This window comes from Setaria italica, chromosome VI, assembly GCF_000263155.2.
Source record: "Setaria italica strain Yugu1 chromosome VI, Setaria_italica_v2.0, whole genome shotgun sequence".
NCBI classification, from domain to species: domain Eukaryota; kingdom Viridiplantae; phylum Streptophyta; class Magnoliopsida; order Poales; family Poaceae; genus Setaria; species Setaria italica.
This window is the reverse complement of record NC_028455.1, coordinates 30200120-30216889: the sequence shown is the minus strand read 5'-3', so window position 1 is coordinate 30216889 and position 16770 is coordinate 30200120. Positions and strand designations below refer to the sequence as shown.

The following is a 16770-nucleotide window of genomic DNA, read 5'->3' as shown; positions in this document are numbered from 1 at the left end:
TGCGGCGGGTGCTGTAAAAGCGGCCCGCGTCCGCCTCGCCGTCGGAGGCGTCGGAGCCTGACCCCGTCGCGGCGGCGGCGGCCGAGCTCTCCGGGGTCATGCCGGCGAGTGGGGGGAAGGGGTTTGTTAGGGTTTTGGTAGCTGTGCGGGATTGCTCGCCTCGCCGTCGCCGGCCGCCGGTCCGCTCTGTTCTGCCTCTCTCTTGTTAGGGGGGTTTCTTTCGAAAAAGGGGAGGGGGGGGGGGCTCTCACTGACGTGTGGGCCATGTCACGGTGAGCCCACAATCCCTGGGCTGTGTGCGGGCGTGTGGCAGTGCCGCCGTGCCGGCGCCGTTCGGCTCGTGTGAAGCAGTGACGCAGGACCAGGACAAGCCTGGGTTTAAGAAGGGTGTCAGACTGTCAGTGACCGGAAACGTTAATGCCGGGCAATATTTGATTATTCAAGATGTTAGTATGTGCATGATCGTGTGCATCTACTCTACCCTACTAATGCACCAGTTCGATTTTTTCTATGGCCGCACAATCTTGTGTCCCCAACAAAGATGGGTTTTCTTCTGTACACCCCAATCTTTGCACCAAAAAATCAACTCTATCGAAATGAAGGGCAAACTTCTATCATCATATCATCTCTCTGTTTACTCACTCCGGTCAATATTATTTGGTTCGTCCCCGCCGGCCTCGCCCCCGCCTCCACGGGTGGAATGGCAGGCGTGCAAGCAAGCGAAAGCAATGACGCCTCCACGGCTCCACTGCTTGAAAGATGTTCGACAAAATCCCCATCCCCTAACACGGTAAGCTCCCACTGTCCTGAAAGCTCACCGATTCTACATCTGAAGTTTGGTTTTCGTCATTAAACGTAGTGAAGCTTATTAATGGAAAGTTTGATTTCAGGTATTGTCACATAATCGATATGCTTGATTCATATGCTATTTGGAAAACATTAAAACAAAATTGTTGCAAAAATCAGTTTTCTGTTGTATATGCAGGGTGTGCTTCAAGTAAGCAGAAGGTAACTGCTCTATTTGCATATTTGCCATTTGATCAAATCAACTTCGTCAATAATTGTGTCCAGCCACTATTTTGTTTCATTCCTTGTTGCTTCCTTTTTTGTCAATCTATTTTTTCTCATTTAAAAAGGTTAAAGAGCTGGAAGTCAACATATAATGGAAGAACATCTAAGAAAAGAAATCGGTGCTAGCCAAGGATTGAAGACCTGTGCGGCAAATCTGATTTGAGTTGTGTATTCAACTGAGGACACAGGACATAGTCGGGATTTGGGAGGTGCAGTACTGACCTTGATTAAGAACCATTGGTGGTTCAGTTGTTCTTGAGCCTTATTATTTGTACTCCCTCCGTTTTTCACATGCTAGATATAAAAGACAGTGTCATGTAATGCTATGCTATTAATTTGATTTGTCAATAAACAATATATCGTTGTGGTTTGATTTGGCTTCAAAATATTCCCGTGGCATTAGCACGGGTGTTATACTAGAGTGTGCTGAGTTACATGCACCACTTGATGCATGCAGGGATGATCATGGATGGTAGGGTTCAAACAATTTAGTTGTACCACATGTTTCAATAGAATAATATATTAAGTAGGATAACTTCATCATGGATGGGTTGGTACAATTCACCCAGATCATTATTATTTTAAACCATTCCATACATGAACCAAATCATACCAGCAACCAAACACACCCCTAGTGTGCGAAGATATGCAAGTGTTCCTAATTCCTGTACCAATCGCAACCACGAATGTAGCTTAGGGGGTGTTTGGATCTTCAGTCCCGACTAAAATTTATGTCACATCGAACATTCGAAGGCTAGTTAATATGAGCTAATTATAAAACTAATTACATAAATGGAGGCTAATTCACGAGACGAATCTATTAAGCCTAATTAATCCATCATTAGCACACTGTAGCTTCACATTATCAAATCATAGACTAATTAGCCTTAATAGATTCGTCCGCAAATTAGTCTCCATCTGTGCAATTAGTTTTATAATTAGTCTATATTTAATACTCCTACTTAGCATCTAAACATTCGATGTGATAGGAATTTTAGGAGCTACTAAAGAAACAAATACCCCCTTACTCGTGAAGATACAAGATGTGTGTTTTAAAGGTCCTGGGCTCCCGTGGCATCTGCAATTAAGCATAACGAGAAACGTGTTCGAGCTATCAGACAGCAAAGCCTCAATATTAACTGCTGTCTATGCACGACAACGTAGTTGAGGCGACACATGCAGCGCTTGACGGCTTCAGGTCACCAAAATGAACCTATTTGAATTCCAACCTTCCCACCTGACAAAACTTCCGGCTGAGGCACGAATCCAGCCTATCTGAGTCGCAGAATGAAGGGCCTGACATGCTATAGATTGCTAGCCCAAGAGAATCAGGAGCCTCATGCAAATAGTGTGTTGTACAAGCAATAAAACTAGATGTCGATTATCCAATCCCAGTAGAAGAACAAGTTTCATCATCCTTAACATGATTATGTTGGTTCAGATAACATGGACAAAAAGTTTACCCCTTTTCAAAAAAAGAAAAAAGAAAACAGAAAAGAAAGTATATCCCAACTGATGCCCTTAGCCACGTATATACTGCAAACTTTTTCAGACACATTTGATGGACGACTTTGCTGAGACCTATGTTTTTGGTAAACAGTCACCCGGACCTGGTCACTGCGACCCCCTTTTGCGAGGGGTTATCTTTCTAGTAGCAAACTTTAGATGGATTGTTCTAGGTAGCCGTTTGGGCCCAAATCTGTGCTATCCAAACAGGTTGCAAGTATCAACCAAAAAATATTCCCAAAAAGAATACCCTATACTCCTTTAGCATTTTAGGCTAACCAATCACCAACATGACAACAAAAGCATAATAATCCACATAGATGTGAACCCCTATAATCTTCATCCATATTGCTTAGGCCCGAAGCTATATGATCTGAGCACTAAGCAGATCCCTGATAAACTCATCCAGTCATCTTTCACTGCACCGACTCCTGAGACAATTCAGAACAAAAAAGACTAGGATAGCTCTAAATAATCTTTCCAGGTATCCAGATTTCTACATTCTCCAATTCCAAGCACTTAATGGTCACATCGCTTACAAAAGGGCGATTGACCACTATAGGTTCATCCTATAACAGTACAGTGAGACGATTTCCAAAGTATTCTATATCAAAACTTGAAAAAGCCTTTTCAGATTCTGTAAGTCAAATCTAGCAAACCATAAGTGCAGGAGTGTGACATGACAGACATCAAGGGTAAATATAACTACAAGCAACAAATCTGATTGCATTTCGCAATCCTGCACTTGAGTCCTGACCAATCCAACATATATCATTTCAGCGGACACCGATTTACTTCCTCCGGTTGGAAGAACCTAATAAGCAACAAGCTTGTAATTGTTCAGTTCACCGGATCGCAAAATTTTGGCTAATGTCAAGCTAGATTCAACCTCGATGAAATGCAATGACATTCATATGCACAGATGCAGTTGAAACGGGAAAACTGAAACGAATATAGCCAAAGATGTAATTAACATTAAACAGAAACATAGCAGCAGCAACATGACAAATAGGCATAAGTTAGCACCTAAGCACATAAAGCATAACCTTTTTGGGTGGATAACAAGTAGCGTTCATAACTCCTTGATCTAGGTTTAGTTGGGATCAAGGACATCATATCCTTCGCCACAAAAGTAGAACAACGAACCATATATCCATAACATTAGACCAAGACTATTCTAGGCAACTGGAAGACTTAGGTCCCCCTTTTTGAGCAACATACTCACCGAACCACAGATTCCAGAATCCAGCAGTTCGTCAAATTCAACCTAATCAGTATGAACCCTCCAGTGCATCAAGCACCATCCGCATTGTCTCCTTCATCAGGTCCATCCGATGCAGCTGTTGCCTTATCTCTGACATTCTGAACTTCCGCAGCTTCTCCTCCATAGCTTGTGCCTTTGACTTCTCAAGTACACCAAACGCCTTTCTGAATATTGGTCCGCTCGGGTGCTCCTTCGATAGCTCCGCAACAGCCTCCCACAGGTAAGGGTACATTTGTTTTCCCTTCTCAGCATCATCTCTCCCACTACCATTGCCATGGCTAGCCCTACCCACAGCCGCAAGTGCATTGCCATTGCCATTTTCAAATCTAAATGCCTTTGGTTTCTTGCCCGGCCGTTCATGGTGCTCCCACCCATTCTCCATAGCATCATCACTCTCTTCAATCTCCTGCTCCTCATTGCTCTCCGCATCTCCAGTATCCTCATACGCATGAGATCCTCCTAAGATATCACCACTCTTAAATCCCCACACTTTCTTGCTAAGTTCATAGACATCACGCTCATGCTGCGTTGGCAAGTCAGGATCCCGTCCATTCCTTGCACGGGTGAACAGCAACTTGTACTTATGCTTCAGGCGCCTAACCTTATCACTAAGCTGGGTAGTGGACGCATTAGCAGTGAGCTGACCACTAATCTGGCTGTGTACCTTGCCTGTGTCCTGAATCGACGCCGGGAGCTGGCCTTTCTTGGCACGGTACTCAACGAGGGCACTCAGTATGGTGATCTCGTCTTCAGGGCTCCAAACCCGGGGAGGGCGCTTCTGATGCTCCGGGGAGGCCCGCCCCGGGGAGCTGTGGCGGCGCTTGGAGCGGCGCTGGGAGGACCCGGCGGGGGCGCGGCGGGGCGCCTCCATCGGGCGCGTGCTGACGGGCTTGATGTTGGAGGTCTCGATGCGGGAGGAACGACGCGCGCGGGGCAACGACGAGGCGTCGCCCGCGCCGGCGCCGTCGTCCTCGGAGCCGGCGGCCGCCGCGGAGTTGTCGGAGTCGGAGTCGGAGTGGAGGCGGGGGGTGCGCTCGCGGTTGCGCCTCGGGGACGGCACGCGGCCGCCGGCGTCGGCGTCCGAGTCGGAGTGGAAGCTGGGGGAGCGCTTGCGGCGGCGCCTCGGGGATGGGGCGCGGCCGCCGGCGCTAGCGTCGGCGTCCGCATCGGAGTCGAGGCGGTCGCGGGGGGCACCCTTGCGGTCCCTGCGCCTAGGGGACGAGACGCGGCCGCGACCGCCGCCTGCATCGGCATCGGAGTCGGATGCGGCCACGAAGTCGGCCCCCGCGGAGGTGGGGGTGGAGGAGAGCGCGGCGGCGTTGGGGCGGAGGTTGGGGGGAGGGGTCTTGGAGCGGGATCGGGATCGGGACCGGGACGGCGAGCGGGAGGGGATCGGGGACGGGGAGTTGCGGCGGCGGCGGCGGCGGCTGTAGCGGACGTCGCCCGCCCCGCCGTCGGAGGCGTCGGAGCCTGACCCCGCCGCAGCATCGGCGGCGGCGGCCGGGCGCTTCGGGGCCATGCCGGCGAGTGGGGGGAGGAGTTGGTTTAGGGTTTTGGGTTTGAATCCCTGTTCTGGATTGCTCCCCTCGCCGCTATCTCTGTTGCCTGCTGGGGGGTGGTGGGGGGTGAGTTGGGTGGGTCATGAGCACTGAGGGTGCGGTGCGGCGCGTTCGGTTCCCGAACCTGAAGGCTTCACTGGCGCAAAGGATCCGGACAAAACTGGGTTATGCCTGTCACTGACTCTGTAGCTTAGAGGTAATCAACCAGGGGGTGTTTGATTCCAAACGCCAAGTTTAGCACATGTCACATTGGATGTTTGATACTAATTAGAAGTATTAAATATAGATTAATTATAAAACTAATTGTATAGATGGAGTCTAATTCGCGAGACGAATCTATTAAGCCTAATCAGTCCATGATTTGACAATGTGGTGCTACAGTAACCATTTGCTAATGATGGATTAATTAATCTTAATAGATTCATCTCATAAATTAGCCTAGGGTTCTGCATTTAGTTTTATAATTAGATCATGTTTAGTCCTTCTAATTAGCATCCGAACATCCGATGTGACACTGCTAAAGTTTAGCATATAGTATCCAAACACCCCCTTAATTAACTGTGGTATGGTTTTTTAAGCAACCGTGCCTTAGCACATTTTTTATTAATTGTGGTATGGTATGGCGATGGGATACACCATGCACCTTAGGCCCTATTTGGATATGGGTGTTAAAGTTTAACACCCCACTTTTAACATCTTTTTATCATATTGCCTCCCAAACACGTGTTAAAAGGGATGTGTTAAAGTTTAACACTCCCAATTTCATAAACACCTCAAGAGGGTGTTAAAAGTTGTTAACAAGACACCTCAAGAGGGTGTTAAAAGTTGTTAAGCTTGTTAAAAATGATCCCCCTCTCCACTTTTTTCCACCATTACCCACTTCTCTCTCCTCCCTCTCTCTCCACCCCGCCACACCACCTGCCACCTACCTGTTCCGCCCGGCCCCACCGCCTCCGCCGACCCCGCCCCAACCGCAGGAGCGCCGCCTCTGCCAGCGTGCCACGCCGCCTCCGCCAACCCTGCCTCCAACGCCTGGCCTCGCCTCCTCCGCCGGGCCCCGACACCTCCGCCGGCCCCGACTTGATTTTTACCCAAACTCGGAGAGGAGGAAGAGGGGTAGTGCACCAGCCATAAATGAGAGGGCAATGGAGTTATTTCCCACCAAAGGTGTTAAAGTTTAATACACCATCCAAACACCCCAATGTGTCAAACTTTAGCACTTCATTTGAGAGTGTTAAAACTTTAACACTTTTTAAACTTTAACACAGTGTATCCAAACAGGCCCTTACTATCTCGTCTATCGAAGAAAATATATACTCCCTCCTGAAAAAGTGCATTTCTAACTATATATTTGGACAAACATTTGTCAGAATGTATAACCAGAAATGCACTCTGGCTGTATATCATGACAAATATTTGTTCACATACATCACTAAATGACTCTTTTTAAAATGGAGGTAGCAGCTCTAATTAAAGTTATCCTATATGAAAACTTTTACTTTTGAATGCAAATATATAAATTTTGTACACCTGAGGAAAAAAATACTTTCATCATATATATCCTTTTCTGTTTTACATAATAAGTATGGTATTGGAGACCGGATCGATGCCGTAGGATTTTATATTTCCGATTAAAAGAAGTAATAATTTGTTATAAGTTAGAGACTAGTAGGCTCCAGAATTTTGAATCTATAAATTTTTTTCTAAGACAACAATATAAACTATGTACGATAACGAGCCGTAGCTTGAGTGGTTAGCAGTGCGGGCCGCCAGCGTTCGATCCCTTGGATGGGCACTGGTGTCTCATCGGAGCTGGTCTCTACTCACGCGTGGAGCCACACAGGGAATGCGACGCGCCCGTTATAGATGGTCCTGGTGATCTCTTTGTCAGGTATCTAGATGTAGTTGTAGGGTTGTTTCTGTACGCGTGGTGTCAGTGCGGTCAGTGCGGTGTACATGTGTAGGTTTGGTGTATGTTTGTACATAAACGAACACTACATACATATCAATATGAGAGGCATTAAAAAATAAAAAATGTAAACTATGTAAAAAAGCAAAAAGGAACATAAGCCTTTCACAACTTGAAATTTTGAATGTTTTGTTGGACACCATATTTGCATGAGTTAATTAATAGTAATGACATCCAAAAGAAAATGAAGATGTATATATTTCACATGTAAGTTAGGCAACTCTCCTAACTGCTCGCCAGGTTAACACAAACGCATTTTTTAATATAAACTAGAAATAAGAGATACATTCAACTACGAACTTAACTTATTTTTCTTTACGGAATAAGGAGTGATTAACATAGAGATAAGAAGAACAGGTGCCCTCTCTCGTAGTTGAGTATATCTTTACTTAACCCGGCGACGCCAACACCCTACTTGTTTCAGTTTTTTTAACTACTAGTCATTACATAGTGACTAAGTATTAATCACATACTGGGTCAGATTTTATATCATTATTATCATAATTTTAGGCTAAAAATTCCTTTAGAAACCATCGAGAGTAGTGGTAAAATAGAATTGCGTGTGTCAACTAAATATTTAGAACACGCATGCATATTTAGGAAGAGGGGGACTGTATTTTACCCCTGCTTTCGACGCAACTACGTTTTACCTCTTTTTAACTTTACTAGCAAATATGCTCGTGAGTCGTAACGGATGAACACCACTTGGTATATTATCACACTACTAAATGTAACATAATTTATATTAAAACCAAGGTCTAAAATAAGTATTTACATGTGATAAATGAACATTTACAAGGAAGCAACGGTTGGGTGCTAAGAAGTGATGATGGGATCGCAGAATCGCGCGATGACCGACCTAGGGCAAGACAAAGGGAGAGGTTTACGGGGAAAAGGTGCGATTTAGGACTTAGGAGTGGAGCATTAGGACCCATGTGTAGCGCTCCTTGTGGGTGAGGAGGGCCAACAATAAGCACCGACATCAATGGTGATGTCTTTGTAGGTCCTTGACACCGTAGGGTGGCGAGAAGGATGACAGGATTGCCATCGGAATGGGGACGTATGTTGTAGTCGATTGGAGAGCTCCCAATCGATTGATTTCTTCCCTAGTTTGTTCATGTGTTCATTAGCTCGAGACAAAAAGCTGAACCACCATAAAATTTGGAGAAAATTATATGTGTGACACATCTATAATTCATGAAAAAAATAGTTCTTACCGACAATATGTGAGAACATGATCTATCTTTTTAAAAGTCATGACGTCATGGCATCCAAATATAAAAATTATCTCTGAACGCTCTAGTACTCTTCGAAGACAAGCAGTAGCTTGCATGCTGCTTTTTTTCGCTTGTGCCGAGCAATTCGCTAAATCTGATAGGCTGTGGATGACTTCACGCATGCATGGTTTTGGGGCCACCGGGTACCGGCAGCCATACCCACACAAGCCTATGCACTAACGCACGTCCAGCTGACTGGTGCACGCAGCTGGGACCGACGCGCAGAGTGACGGAGCGCAAGTCCACCAACTGCTGCATGCGTGCAGGCTTTGTGAGAGCCATGAACCTAGCCTGCAGTTTCCTAGTTTCCTTCACGCATATGAGCCATGGATAAGTTTGTTCCAAAAAATATTTTTCTCTAAAAACTCTAGGTGCGAAATTCAGCACCACTATACTCTCATCAATCGTGTATCTCGGACATGCATCATATCATATTTGCCAATAGTTTTGCCTGCATCTTCTTATCAATGTGCAGTTGGTGATGCAGCGTTGCAGTTGAAAAGAACGTAGAGTTTCTCACCATGTTGTAAACATTTCTCACCATGTTCCTAAACATTAATTCTGTGTGTATTTTTAACTACTATTATCCTAATTTCCACTAATTCCTGTTTTACCACTTGAAGGTTTGGGGCACATGCCCCTCACATCCCTCCACCTAATTTTGTTCGTCACTACCACTAATCTTGCGCTTTGCGACTAAGACACTACTTTACACACACATTACTTTATATCATGTTAAAGTATGCCAATTAGTTCTATGCCAATTTGTTCAGCCCTGCTTGTTAGCAAACTATAACAGAGGACATTTTGTTGATGACTTTTGCCCTTGTGTGGCACTACAGATAATACCAGAGCTGTGACAGATTGGCCATGCAACTCTCGCCCGAATAAAAAACAAATAACGTGTGCTTGGGCCGGAGCTCCTGATTCAGTTCAAAACAAAAAAATAATCTCCCATGAATAGAGCTAGAGAAGGAAACTCAGTTCAAAAAAAGTATTTTGATCTAAACCAACTGTGAAGTGAACTATCTTAAATCTTCCGTTGAAGTAAGGCTCAAATTTCCTTTCGTTAATCCGCCCTGTCCTCATTGCTTAATGGGACAGAGTTTCGTAGCTAGCTTGGCGCGGATGCTATGCGTGAACTACTCTCTCCGTTTTTCGTTTCAAATTGTTGTAGATTGTTTTAATTGTAAATTGTTGTAGATCGTTTTAATTTTCAAATTGTAGAATGTTCTGATTTTAACTTTCAAATTGTAGATCGTTCAGATCGTTTTAATTTTCAAATTATTGTACATCGTTTTAATTTTCAAATTGTAGATTGTTCTAGTTTTAATTTTTAAATTGTAGATTGTTCTGATTTGCCTGAGTTCAACCTAGGTTCGACTACTCATAGATCATTCCTAGATGCATTGTAGGTCATAGGTCATTTTGAGATATTTGCGTGGTATAGTTTGACACTATATTTATGTGTATATATGTCTATATCTATGGATATAGACAAAACTAGAAAAACCAAAACTGAAACATACAGGTCAACACAACGTATACTTAGCCGAGAACTGTATACACCTTATCGCTTTTGCAGCAGAAGCATTTCGTGCAAGTACGGGGTCACGAACACACTTCGGAGTTCACATACATGATGCGCGCCAAATGAAGGAGTGTGTTGAACGTCCACTGAACAGCGATATATCTAGCTAGGATACACGAGCAGCACTGAATCTACAGAAGTTTTTGCTGATCTCTGCCCGATCTCGTCGCCTTCACTGCAGATGGTCGCCCTCAGTCTGCAATTGTTTTTTTTTTCAACAAAAGAAACATAAGAAAATTAACACGCACAGCAGGTAGCAAGGAAACAGTAGTACAAACAGGTTTACAAAGCATGAGAGTTCGATCGGATCCTTACCTACCTTGGCTATGTGCACCTTCTGGTCGTCGGCGGCGGCCGCGGCGGCGCCCGTGCGCAGGTGCCTGGCGCGGTACTTCCTCAGCTGCTCCCTGACGAGCTTCTCGTAGATAAAGGAGGCGCCTTTGAACTGCGGCAGCACCAGCCACGCCACGAACAGCAGCTTCACAGGGTACCATATCGGTATCCTGGGCATTTTAGAACAGATTCAAAAGAGATCGGGCGTCAGATTTGAGCACGAGGAACACGATGAACGGCTGATCTCCAGCTTACGGCCTTAGTTACCAGTAGAGGACGGGTTCGGCGACCATCTCGAGGAGGGTGATGAAGGAGTAGATGATCCAGTAGGACAGCCACTGCTCGTCGTCCACCTTGGACGGGCTCTCCATCGCGCACACCGACGCGTACCTGCACAAACACCATCAGTGCTAGTAGTTAAGAGGCTTCCTAGTAATCCCAAGTAAATTCCATGGATAAATCACTTACAGAGGGTACAGCAGGGTGATGCTCGGCCTGCAAACGTAACAGAGGAGCAGCAAACAACACACAGAGCATCAGACACGGCTTGCACACTCGCAAAAATGATCGGAAGAAAACGGAGAACGAAACGATCGACGAGACGGCTTGGTAAGATGTAGAGATTCTACATACCCGGCGACGGTGTGGAGGTGGGTGATGAGCGCCCACGACTTGCCCATTTTTCCTTCGGATCGATCAAACGACTCTGCTCAACGCCCAACAAAACTCTCTACACAGTGACTAGATCGACGCCTGCGTTGGCTTCAAGTTACTAGACGGCAGCGAAGCGTCTTTGAGAAGTAGAGATTTCTTCGGCGGATGGGACAGCGGAGATTCAGTAGGGTTGCAAAAGGGGATAGGCTCCTTTTTTATACCGCTAGAGCGGCAGGTGGCGACGGCATCGGGTGCTTGGCTTGGACGTGGCGTCCAGGGATCACTTCGAGCTCGAGGGTAGTATGGATCACCGTCGCAGGACGTGAACCTGTACGTTATCGAAAGGCCCCCTCGGGCTCCGGCGGCAGCGGCACCAAGTAAAGTGATGGGTAGGTCGGGTGACTTTACGGTGGGTGGGTCGCTCGCCGCTTTGCGCGTGCCCGTCGGTCGGTCTGGGTCCTTGACTTCCGGCCGGTCCTCTCAGGCAGGGTGGCACGTGGCGATGTGGCGACACGTGCAAGATGACCGACGGCACTCGTGTCCACCACCTGCGCAGGCTCAGCAGGAGGGAGCATGGCGCCATGGCCCCGTGAGGCCGTGACTTATCTGTGGCCGTTGCTGAATTTATTATTCGTCCAAATGGGGTGGGCCGCTTTGGGCCATATGGAGCGTTGTCATTCTTCGAGAATACATACTGTTACGAGAGTTTAATACAACAACATTTTGGTAGAAGAATAAAAAAACTGTAGACTGAAGCAATATGGAGAACAAACTGCCATGCTGAAGATTGAAGAGCATCCGATTCCCTAAATACCCCCCCCCCCCCCCCCCCCCCGCTTCCCCTTGATTTTTTTCTTCGAGGAATGCTTCCCTTTTGTTTGACCATCGATACTTTGAGCTCGAAGATTATTCTGACCTGTGCGTGAACCATGTACACGGCAATCTTTTTTTCTTAAAGCAAATTGGTAGGAGCAATGCCTTTCGTTTAAGATAGAAATAGAGTTTAATACTACAACATCTAAGGTCAAAGATGTTGGTCTGGATTCTCCCCTTACAAAGCCATATGACAACCATCTAGAATTATATTACGGCTTTAGAGAATGCCACCAAACAACAATAGTTGTTACGAAAAACAACTATAGGAAACCTTCGAAACCACCACTAACCGGTAACCATCCACATATACTTTGGGAGGAAATCTCCATGACACTCTTCTCCGATGTTTGGCATGCCCACGCTTCATTAATGGTTTTGCGACATTTTGTTTTTACAAAAGAACTCTGAATACGACCCCTCTTTGGCTTGTCAAAAATATTGTCATTTCGACTCAATCACATAACCCAACACAAGACGCTTGCCCCTACCTAAAGTCACGGTCTTGATTCTTGAAAGCTGAGTCTACTTCATGTAGCCGATTTCCGAGCAAATAGGCTACATTGTTAGAGGAGAGGATACGTTGAGAGCTTATTTTGACTCCGGCTTCACATATTTTACGTAAAATGAGGCACTGCAGCGTGCTATTTTGTAAACCGAGGCTAAAATGAACTAGAAGCTGGGTGAAGCTACTATTTTTAGCTTCACCGACTTTGGCTTCACTAATGAAGCCGTTTTGGGAGAAGCCCTCCCAAACAGCCCTTTTGAAAGCATCTAGGCCCATTTTGGTAATTAATGACAACGCTTATGGACTAATAATTTCATTGGAGATATGAATTTAGGTTAGTCTCGGAGTTGAATTGAGCTTCAATGGATGCTATGGTGATAGCTTGGATGAATTCTCTTTGGAAAGCTCAAGGCAAAGGTATATGATAGGATTTTTCTATTTTGCCGGTCAAGAGGTGCTTAGTGGATGATAATTGACCGGATTAATAGGTTAGATAGCCGTACTATCAAGAGGGGTCAATTTCATTTGCTTGACGGTTCTATAGTGCCACTTTACTCAAACTATTGCATTGCATGCATATAGGTTATCTCGTTTGAAAAGTGGATAGAACAATAGTGAAAATGATTTCTGGACAATGGCTAACGTGCTTGTATGGCGGACGGTCTTCCTTGATTGAGGTGGATCGTTCTATGACTTAGTCGTTTTCGACCTTGTTTTATTGCACTGAAAAGTGAAAGGGCGGACGGTCCGGCCCTAGAAGCGGACGGTCCGCCAATAGGTTTGATTTTTAGACAGAGCAAGTTTTGGTTTTGGAGAAATCTCTCTGGTGAACGGCGAATAGTCCGACCCTCTAGGGCAGACGGTCCGCCGGCTAATTTGAGAAGACGGACAAAACAAGGTTTGTTCTGGTGGGGTGCAAAGTTTTAAAGGGCGGACGGTCCGGCCCTCATGGGCGGACGGTCCACCACATGATATAGGTTTTGGACATAACCACTCTTGGTTTTGAGTGGAACTTCATCGTCAACGGCGGACGGTCCGCTAGCTAACTTTGAAAGTTAGACGGAACCATTTTGGTTATGAGTGTTGGGCGAAGTTGTGAGGCGGATGGTCTGCCAATTTTTGGCAGATGGTCCGCCATACAAATCTAACAGCTCCTTGCATGCTTGTGAATTTGAACCGCGGATGGTCCACACCTGTAAGGGTGGATGGTTCGCCTATGCTACAACGGTCATCTCTAGCACGCATTTATTGCGGTTGTAGCCGTTGGGATGAATGGCGGATGGTCCGCAAATCCCCTGTTTTCACGAGTTTTGAACATAACAGCTAGATTTGGGGGAAGCTCTATAAATAGCTCATGCCTAGGTGTAGGAGAGCTCTCTTGGCACTTTGGAAAGCATTCTTGACATACTTGAGCCTTCTTCCTCCTCTCTCTCACTCACTTTGCTTAGAGGTTGCATTCTTGTGATATTGAGAGCATCATAGTGCATTGCATCAAGAGTTTGAACTTTGTGGCACTAAGGAGTCTTCAAGCAAGCGTCATTGGCCTGTTACTCTTGGAGGTTGCCGCCTCCTAGATGGCTTGGAGGCTATGGAGTCATTGAGCGTTTCAACAAGATTGTGAAGGAGCCCCGCTATTCTTGTGAGAGGTTTTGTGCTCACCTCGCCGGAGCGGTAAAGAGCAACTCTAGTGGAATCGAGGTTTGGAGAGGTTCTTTGATGCAAGCCGACTCAAGATCAAGCGAAATCTTGATAGAGGAGTGGTTGGAACATTGAATCCGCCTCAATGTGGATTAAGGGTGACCAACAAGTCATCGACACCACGGGAAAAATTCGTCTCTTGTCTTCGGTTATTTCTTTGCTCAATTTCATTATTGCAATTTACTTTGAGCAATTACTTTACTAGAGATTGAATTTTATCTTGTCGCCCTAGGTTGCAAACTCTCACCTAGTTCTAGGAAGAGTAGAAATAGAAATTTCTCTTGTGTCACTAATTAAATTTATTTAGTGTTATGATTTTAGTTGGAACCGGCTATTCACCCACTTTTAGTCGGTATCCTAGATCCTACACCCTTATGTGAAAGTACGTAATGCAAGTGCAGGATATATATATACTGGAACTGCAGATACTAGAATTATTCGTCCTTTTGCTCCTTGCCCTGACCAAATCTTCAGCGCCCGAAAAAGCGCGCTGCTCTGGCCGCGCTTTTGCTAGATCAGCCCCGTGCTTTTGCGCTTTTTCTCTCGCGGTTGGCTGGGTGCGCCGGAGATCCTCCCCCATGCTGCATCTAGTAGGCGTGGCTGCGGCCTGCGGCTGCCCTGGCATTTCTACCGCGTTCGTGTGTTCGGCCTCAGCCGGGAAGGACCAGGTCGAGAGGGTGTCCCGTTCCCATCCTGTCGTTGCTTCGTTGTCGATGATGCACTGCTGTTAAGATGTGTTCGCCACTTCGCCGATCAGCAACACTTTTGTGCTTTCTCCGAAGTGTACGTGGAGGAACGAAGGCCGCATGTTCAACGGCATGGCTTGTTATGCGGCAACTAAACAAACAAGAGAACATCCCGGTAAGAGACGTCCTCTCTTGAAACCTCTCGTCGCTATAGGAAGAGATGCGAGAAGGAGGCAACTTTTGGTCCATGTTGTCCCGCCGGCGAGGTCGTCGTTCTTCTCCGCCTCCGAGTGCCGCTTTGGCCTCGGATGTGAAGGAGAACGACATTTCTCTGCCTGGTGGTGTAGATTAGGTACCTCTATGGTTTGTGTTCCTGGTGGCGCTCGTATGGGGGAGACGACGTCGTTTTCGTGGAATAAGGTACTCCGGACTTCTCTCTTCTTCGCCGTCGTGAGCTCCGGTGCTGGCGGTGGGCCTGTGAGTTTGGTGTCTTGCTGGTGATGGGCCTGTGAGTTAGGTGTCTTGCAGATCTGGAGTTTCTTTGGGGATTTTGGTTTTGTCAAGACTTTGTACAGGAGTTGGGCATTGCTTTTTGCCCCTTCAGGTGGTCTTGGTTCCTAGTTTGTTGGTGCCTTTGCCGATGCTCTGTGACACCCCGTCCTCCAAAGCCGCACCGCCCGCCCCTCCGAGGGGCGGGCAAATATACACATAGCACCATGCTTACATTTTAGTCCTCGGTTCGTGTAAAATATTTAACCCAAAGGTGCTATGGCTGGTTGATAAAGACTTATAAGTTGGCTCCACCCTTGCTCAACTAGCAAGGTGGTACTAAACATGTGCACATGCGCTCATGGGTCACACTGGGCCAACCAAATTGAGCTAGTGTCACATACATCCCCTCAAAGAACCTGACGTCAGCCGTGCTCACAATCAAGAGCGGCCTGAACCTTCACATGATAATTGAACTTGAAGGTGGACTTAAATCGTTATTCTGGTTATTTCTTGTGACCTTGTTGAGTACCAACCATAAGTATACTCACCCTTACTTACTGCTGCTCAGAAGAGGAAGGTGTGTGAAGTTTTCTGAAAATGATGCTGAGTTCTAGGCGTATGCAGCCCATAGTCGATTGCCTGTGAAGTTTGGAGCCTCCGTTTTTAGGATTAAGCTGTATATCTCCGATAGAATTGTAAGTTATTATTTATATTTCTTTACATGATACTGTTACTGTTATTCAATGATGATAGTTCTAGACGTACGCAACTCCCAGTCGATTGCCTGTGAAGTTTGGAGCTTCTGTTTTCAAGATTAAACTGTATATCTTTGATAGACTCGTAAGTTATTATTTATATTTCTTTACTGTTACTGTTATTCACAGATGATGTCATGAAATTTAATCCTGGCATACATATACGTAGCACTTGATTTTATTTTAAAACCGGATAATATCACTGTATGTATGAAATTTAATCCTAACATATATATAGGTAGCACTTGATTTTGTTTTAAAAACCGGGTGTGGCCTGGTGTGGGTCATCGGTGAGGTGCAGCTCCTTGTGGGCGTCCGGTGGGTGGGTGGCCGGATTTCGATGTTTGACGGCCGATGTTCTCGTACGAGGATCTCTTGCGGCGTACCAATGCTTGGAGTTGGCTTCTTGGTCCGGAAGGAAAAGGAAGATGGAGGATCGATGATCCGGCGAACGATGACGAAGTTCGGTGAGCAGCACAGGCAGTTGGGGAAGAAGAAGAGGGTCGTCGTTATTTTTTCTAATCTTTTTAGGGG

The 16770-nt window shown here is 46.0% G+C and overlaps 3 protein-coding genes across 4 annotated transcripts in view; all 3 read right to left on the bottom strand.

Annotated features, from left to right (window-relative positions):
• The window catches only part of LOC105914606 (probable transcription factor At4g00390), a 1608-nt gene extending 1508 nt beyond the window's left edge, over positions 1-100 (bottom strand). Inside the window, exon 1 of the mRNA XM_012846862.2 lies at positions 4-100. Coding sequence (XP_012702316.2) covers positions 4-100 — 97 coding nt within the window. The remainder of the gene's footprint in view (positions 1-3) is intronic.
• Positions 101-3529: 3429 nt separating this feature from the next.
• Positions 3530-5456, bottom strand: LOC101760339 (STOREKEEPER protein). Its single transcript, XM_012847152.2, has one exon. It carries the CDS (start codon positions 5358-5360, stop codon positions 3849-3851), a length of 1512 nt encoding a protein of 503 aa, XP_012702606.1. The 5' UTR covers positions 5361-5456; the 3' UTR covers positions 3530-3848.
• A 4709-nt stretch (positions 5457-10165) lies between these two features.
• On the bottom strand, positions 10166-11502 carry LOC101759240 (protein HVA22). Of its 2 annotated transcripts, none has more exons than XM_004973596.3 (5): positions 11204-11502; positions 11039-11065; positions 10838-10960; positions 10553-10740; positions 10166-10433 (listed from the first exon to the last, which is right to left on the bottom strand). In XM_004973596.3, exons 1-5 carry the CDS (start codon positions 11248-11250, stop codon positions 10429-10431), a joined length of 390 nt encoding a protein of 129 aa, XP_004973653.1. In that variant the 5' UTR covers positions 11251-11502; the 3' UTR covers positions 10166-10428. The 2 variants fall into 2 exon arrangements, with proteins under 2 accessions (XP_004973653.1, XP_004973652.1); XM_004973595.3 differs by having other exon boundaries at positions 10557-10740.
• Positions 11503-16770: the final 5268 nt, after the last annotated feature.

What these genes read in the sequence shown, in the direction of transcription:
- LOC101760339 (XM_012847152.2), bottom strand. Translation starts at nt 5,360, where the DNA reads ATGGCCCCGAAGCGCCCGGCCGCCGCCGCCGATGCTGCGGCGGGGTCA.
- LOC101759240 (XM_004973595.3), bottom strand. Translation starts at nt 11,250, where the DNA reads ATGGGCAAGTCGTGGGCGCTCATCACCCACCTCCACACCGTCGCCGG. An exon ending in ATCACCCTGCTGTACCCTCT is followed by an intron (nt 10,961 to 11,038) that starts GTAAGTGATTTA and finishes GTGTTTGTGCAG; the next exon opens with GTACGCGTCGGTGTGCGCGA. An exon ending in AGAAGGTGCACATAGCCAAG is followed by an intron (nt 10,434 to 10,556) that starts GTAGGTAAGGAT and finishes AAACAATTGCAG; the next exon opens with ACTGAGGGCGACCATCTGCA.